General features: G+C 62.9%; 1 protein-coding gene across 1 annotated transcript in view; it reads left to right on the forward strand.

The window, feature by feature from the left end:
• Nucleotides 1-818: 818 nt before the first annotated feature.
• NKD2 (naked cuticle homolog 2 (Drosophila)) overlaps nt 819-6,413 on the forward strand; it is a 13,244-nt gene continuing 7,649 nt past the window's right edge. The window contains exons 1-2 of the mRNA XM_012663717.1: nt 819-924; nt 3,729-3,970. Of these exons, the coding sequence (XP_012519171.1) occupies nt 819-924; nt 3,729-3,970 (348 nt within the window). The remainder of the gene's footprint in view (nt 925-3,728; nt 3,971-6,413) is intronic.

Here is a 6,413-nt window from a genome sequence, read left to right on the forward strand (position 1 = left end):
GTTCCGCGGTCCTGGTCTGGGGGTGGGGGCTCCACGTTTCAGGCCGCAGGCGCTGGGAAGGGGCAGGGGGGCTGCGGGGCTGGGGCCTAGGTGTCCCCGGCGGGGCTCCTGTGGGGCCGGACTTCTACATTGCAGGCTGCAGGAGCTGGGGCAGGGGCTGGGGGGCTTCGGGGCTGGAGGTCTGGGGCTCAGTCACTGGCACAGCGGAGAGGGTGGGAGGTGGAGGCCAGCAACGCCTCCCGCTTCCTAGGGCTGACCACAGGCCTGCAGGGGGGGCTGGGGAGACAGGGGGACTGCCGGACATTCGGGACGGCCGGACATTCGTGGCCACCCACACTGCAGGTGCTGCCAGGGGTCGCAGCGGTCTTGCTCAGGACCCAGGTGTCCTGAGGGTGGATCAGGAAGCTGCTCTCGCCAGGAGCAGGGGACTCTGCAGGCACAGGGGCCCTGGAGGGCTCCTGGACAAATTGGAGCAGCACGTGTTTGTGCAGCGCGAGAAAGTCGGCATTCGAAGGTCGTCTGTGTCACTGTGACAGCCACACCGGGTGGCCGAGACCCCACCCGCCCGCTGCCTTCTCCCCGCCGTCCCCAGAGTCCTCCGTAAACAGCCCGCAGGGCACACGGAGTCAGCTTCCTTTTTGGAAGGACGTCTTCTGCCAACTGATAAATAAAAACTTCTGGTGTGTTTGTAAACACTTGCGCAGCCCTGTGCCGAGAAGGGGCCCAGATGGCCCAGAAGTGCGCACGCAGCGAGCTGGGATTTGCGCTAATGCCACGCCTGGGAGGCAGGCGGTGCGTCCTGAGCGTGACAGCGCTGGATGGCCGCGTGCGCCTGCACGCTGGCCGCCGCCCAGGGCGAGGCCTTCCGGGGAGCCGCCAGGCCGGTCTCGCCGCCGGTGGTTCCACTTGCCCAGGCCAGTGCTGGTGACGGGAGGTGCCTCCCAGCAGCGGGGCTGTCACATGCGTGATTAGCCGAGGCTCTGAAAACCCGGGGCGGGCGTTCACCTTGGTGGTGGTCAAGGGCTCAGGCTGGCCCTGTCCCCTGGCCGGCGGCGCGGGTCCCTCTCGCCGGGAGGCGTGGGTCCCTCTCGCCGGGAGGCGTGGGGCGGTGCACGTTTGGCTCCGTCCTGGGAGGCCCGGAGAGCGAGCGCTCGTGTCCAGAGTACGCCAGGGACACGGGCCGTCCCGCCACAGCGCGCGTGTCCTGGCGGCATCGGGCTGCAGAGAGTGTGCGCTGGACGGTGGAATCGCTTCTGGCGCGGCTGTGACACGGCTGCAGTGAGGGCTGACATGTCTTTTAGGCCGGGGGGTCCGCGCTTTGGGACCTTTTTTGGTTAAAGAATGGCATGGAGTCTGGCTTGGGTTTTCCCTTTTTATTTTATCCTGGTTTCGTGAGAGAAAGGTCCTTTCTAACATACAAAGAGCAAAATCTCAGAACGAAGGACTGTCCTTTAATTAAACACGTCGCACTTTCAGACAAAGGCGCTGCCCCTGCTTTGGCGTCAGTCTGCCCGTTTCTGGCCAGACACTAGCCTGGAGCTGACGTGCCTGGCCCAGGTGTCACCTCACCTGGCCCAGGTGTCCTCAGTGCCACACTGCTGCCCTCTCTCGCCAGGTGGCGCGTGCTACCCTGGGCGGCTCATGCCCAGGCCCCAGGAGGGCTGCAGCCCGTACCCTGGACGTGCTCAGGTGGGGCGTGCAGGTGTCGGACCTGATGTCCCTTCTGTTTCTTGCCTTTGCCTTCTTTTTCTGTGGCATCCAGAGCCCTGTTCTGAGCCCCTGTCCTCCCAGGTGGTGTCATCTGAGGAAGGCCAGCTCCGGACGACGTGCCATACCCCCCTAGTGACGTGTGACCGGGCCAGCGAGGGGACTCTCTCCCCCTCTTCTCTGAAGTCCAGCCCGTGTTTCCATGCAAGGTGACCCGTGTGCACCATTTTGCCTCAAGAATTGGGGCAAATAACCTCGTGGAAATTAATCGAGCGTCCACAACCTCTCTTGGGCCTCTTCCCCTACCCCCTAAGAGACAACAGACGAGGTTGTTTTCACCCTTAATTGTAAGGAACCAGTGAGCTGGTTCCTGCCTTTGTGTGCATCCAAAAAAACTCTTACAAATACCAGCATTTTGCTGCCCCATGTAGAACGGTTCTCCTTGTCGATTCTGAGAAGTGCAGCAGTTTGGTCTTGGCAGGACCTGCCCGGCTTCATCAACAAGTGTCACCGAAGGGCCAGGGCTGTGGGTTTGTTGGTGGTCGTGGCACGGAGAATCCCAAGCGGAGCACAAGGAGAGACAGGTGGCTGGTTTTAACAGTGGGAGTGACCAGCCGGGAGCGGTGGGTCACGTCATGGCTCCGTCCCGGTAGAGGGCCCTGTCCTCAACCTCTGGGCTGCCCGACCGTCGAGCTTTAACCTCAGCGCTCCCTGCCGCTGGTGGGAAATAGTCCAGAAGACAAGAGTCACCGTTAACATTGCAGTTTTGCTGTGAATTAAACACAGATTTCCATTAAGCCTGAGAAAGAAATGTTCCAGCTAACTCCAGAGGTGGCATTTTAACCGAGGCTCGTGACGACCCCACCTGGGTGTGAGTGGAGGAGGCTGTGACCGCGGCCGTAACGGGGACTCTTGGCCAGCACTCACGCAGGAGGCAGGGGCGGGCCCTGCTCGTCCTGTCTTGGGCGCACCTCCCTTGGAGGATCCACTCAGCAGTTTCACCTGCGTCCACACGGTAGTTCTAAGCGTGTTGACGCGTGTTGCGTGTCTCCCAAAAGGAAGCAGCCACGCAGGGCGCTGGGGCAGCTGGCGAGAGGCCCTGCTGGCACCTCCGAGGGCGGAGCTCCAGGGAGTCACGTGCCGGCCCTGGGCTCAGCCCCGCCACGGCAGCCGCTCCTGGCTTCTGGGGTCTGGGCTCAGCCCCAGGGCGTGGCTTGACCCCTTCCAGGGGGCTGGAGTTCCCTGGAGCCCTGGTGGACCCCTCGCCAGGGAGCTGCTGCCCACCCACTCCCTTGCTCACTGAGGGGCCCGAGGCCAGACGTGGTGGTGGGACCCACACGTCTCAGCCCGTGGGAGTGGATTCTTGCAGAAGTTCCTGGGACACTCCCCGTGGCTCTGAGCGCCATGGACACCACCCGGCCGACACAGAGCGCTGCGGCGTGGGGGCAGATATGCGTTTGCAGGAGACTTGGGGGGGGGGACCCGGCATGTCCCAAGACAAGGCGGTGTGGTCACCGTGGCTCTTCCTCAGCCACGGGCCACGGGCCAGGAGCAGTATTTCCCACGTGACTTTCCATAGCACAGGTGGGGGGCATGGCAGCCCCCGCCAGCTCTGCATTTGGGGGTACAAACCACCCCGAGATGCCCTGGGTGAACGGTGGCCTCCTGCGGGGGGTGTCCCTGGGGGCTCCGTTGGTCACAGACTCCGAGGCCGAGCCTTGGTCTTCGTGATCCCTGTGACCTCACCTCAGTTGGGGTGACTCGGCTGCCACATTGGGGTCCTCAGGGGCGACAACATCAGGTGGGCCTGTGGGGGGGCTTGCGCTCGGACAGTGACACCAATGCCCCGTCCCAAGGTCGGCAGGGCGTGGTGGCAGGAGCTGGCTGCTGTCCCCACAGGCAGAGCCTCGCCCGGCAGGGGCACAGGCAGACGCGGAGCCGGTCGGCTGCTTCCCGCCCGTGGCCACGAGGGCAGCATCTTGCCAGACGTGCCCCCCTGGAGGTCTCTGGCTTGTGCTCAGGTCACGGAGAGAGCGCGGCAGGGTCTGACCTGGGTGAGGAACGGACCAGCGGGAACACTGTCCCGCGCGAGGTGTCCGGGGGGGCAGCGGGTCGGCCAGTGGACGCTACATCTCCTCCACGCACCGTCGGGGCTCAGAGCTCAGCGGCGAGGCCTGGGTCAAAGGGCAAAGTGACCAGACCCCTGCACCTGCCTTCCTGCTGGGCCGCCGTCCCTCCGCCTCTCGCCCTGGTGACCGGAACGGTAGGTTCTGGCCGCCATGTCCCGATCCTTAGAACCGCCACGCGGCCCAGCCTCCGCTCTCCTGCGTTTGCAGCCACCCCGACAAGTGCCGTGAGGTCGGGTTTCCTGCCGCTCAGGGTTCAAGCCGCGGGCCACACGCCCTCCCTGCGGTGGGATCGCGTGTTATTTAACGGAGACGTGCATGCAGGCCTCCTCCGACCACTGTTCGTCGGCCACACGTGGGGCCTCGACTAAATTCCCTGGAGGGGGTTTGGGTTCGTCTCTGCCCCTCGGATCCGCGGAGCCTCGTGCCAGCAGCAACAGAGCCGGTCTGTGGGGCGCTGAGCCCTGGCGCGCGCTGCGTCTCCACACCGTGCTGCGGAGCGGAGGTGCGTGAGAAGGAAAGCAGCGCGTGTTGCTGTTTTCTGGGCAGCTGAGCCCTGGGGTCTGGGGCTGGGACCAAGTATGAGCCCCTCGACATCTCCCGTCCACTGCGCTCTGGCGAGGACGCGGACCTTGCGCGCTAACACACGGCGCCTTCCACATTGGGGAAAAAAACCCGTAAAATGCGGCAGAGTTCTTTTCTGGCTTTGGAAACCATCTTCCTTTGAAATAGGAAACACGAGAATGAAAGAAAACAAAGCTGTCCGGAGGTTTTTCCCGTAGGGATTGAGACAGAGGAACCGGGTTCTGCATCCCCATCCCGCCCCGCGGGGTCAGCCGCGTTCAGGTGGGAGGGACCGAGGGGCCGGTTCTGGGGCCTGGGAGACCTGCGCCGCGTTTACTGTGTGTCCGTGGCCTGTGTGTGAAGCTCCGCAGGCGGCAGCTGGGTTTGGAAGGCCCAGCCCCTGGGTCTCCTTTCTCCGTGAGAGGACAGAGTGTGAGCTCCGAAGACAAAGCCGTAGCAGGCAGGACGGGGAGAAGGAGACCACATTTGCGGACGAGTTGCAGAACGATTGTCTAAACCAAAAACAAAGTCTCACGATGCTGAAAACTGTACATATGTGTGTGGTGTGTACATACATGTAAGCACGTGTGTACATATATGCATGCATACAGGCTATATATACAGACACGCCTACATACGTGTTTAATACCTGAGCCTGAAAACATTTCATTTCAAAGCCTCCCGTCTCTAGCCCACTCCACCCCTAGACACCCCTGGTCACCCCTGGTCACTGCTGGTCACTCCTGGACACCCGCAATCACCCCCAGTCATCCCTGGACAGCCCTGGTCACCCCTGGACATCCCCAGTCGCCCCCAGTCACCCCTGGTGACCCCTGGGCAGCCTGCGTGTCCTCAGACACCCCTGGTTGGAGACGGAGACCCTGGGAAGGCGTGGACCCCATTTCTGAGCCCGGGTGTGGGGTTAGCTGCCCTCACTGCTTCTCCCCGTTTGCGCCTGGTGACGAGGAAAAGCCCGTCACCCTGTCCCTCTCTTCAGGCACAGGGAGGGGACTCGTGGCCACCCAGCCTTGGAGCCGGGTTCTCACTGGCCCCTCCTTGCCTACGACGTCTCTCGCGTGTGACCTTGGAATTACTTTTCCAGCAGGTGGCTGGGGCGTCCTGGTGACTCCTTCATTCACCCCCGTGCTCCTAGCGCTCCTAACGCTGCGCCGTGGGCGGTGGGTGTCGTCAGCCGTCCCGACAAGCGTGGGCTCTGCGGGGACCCTCCCCCCGGGCCGGGGCACTCACTGGTGAGTGCGCAGATGCCGACAACTAAATCCTCTTGGCCCAGGAGCGTGGGGCGCGCTCCCTGCCATGCTTACGGGAACGGTCGTGCGGTGACAGGCTGCGGCGGATGACACGAGCCTGGCGTGGAAGCATCGTCACCTCCTGCCTCTCACGGGAAGTCGCAGCGAAGGCCGTCCTGGGAGAACGTGTATTTTGGGAGACCTTTTGGTCCCAAAGTTACTGCTTTTCTGGATATAGATTTCAGATGCTGTTGTTATAAAATCTCTGAAAACATCCTCCCCAGAAGCACCGAGGGGCGGGGCCTGGGAGCGCCTCTCCCAGCTCGTGAAGCTCGTTGTCACTTTGGGGGCAACCGAAGACGTCTTCACTGGTGTGTGAAGGCCGCTCGCACCCCCCGCGTGCCTTGGTTTCCCCGCCTGCTCTTTCACTTTAGAAGCAGAAGTTCAGAGTCACTCGCGCGGCGCCGAATGGAACCGCCCGTGGCGCTGGTGCAACCTCGCGGGGCCCCGGCTGCACATGTGTTGGGATTATTAAGCCCGTAAAACTACAGTGTCACATCTGAAACTGTTTAGCCGCTGAAACCGAGACTCGACTTCAAAGCCCGCCGTGGAGTTTCCAGACAGACGCGCTGGCGGATCACCTTGAAGTCAGATTCCACTCGATGGCGGCCCTGCAGATGGGCTCCGGCACCTTCTTGTGAGAAAACGCTCTGCGCCTGAGCACTGCGGGGTACGCCCCACCCCTGCGACCTGCACCCTGGTGACATCT

Source organism: Propithecus coquereli, unplaced genomic scaffold, assembly GCF_000956105.1.
Source record: "Propithecus coquereli isolate 6110/MARCELLA unplaced genomic scaffold, Pcoq_1.0 Scaffold827, whole genome shotgun sequence".
Lineage (NCBI taxonomy): Eukaryota > Metazoa > Chordata > Mammalia > Primates > Indriidae > Propithecus > Propithecus coquereli.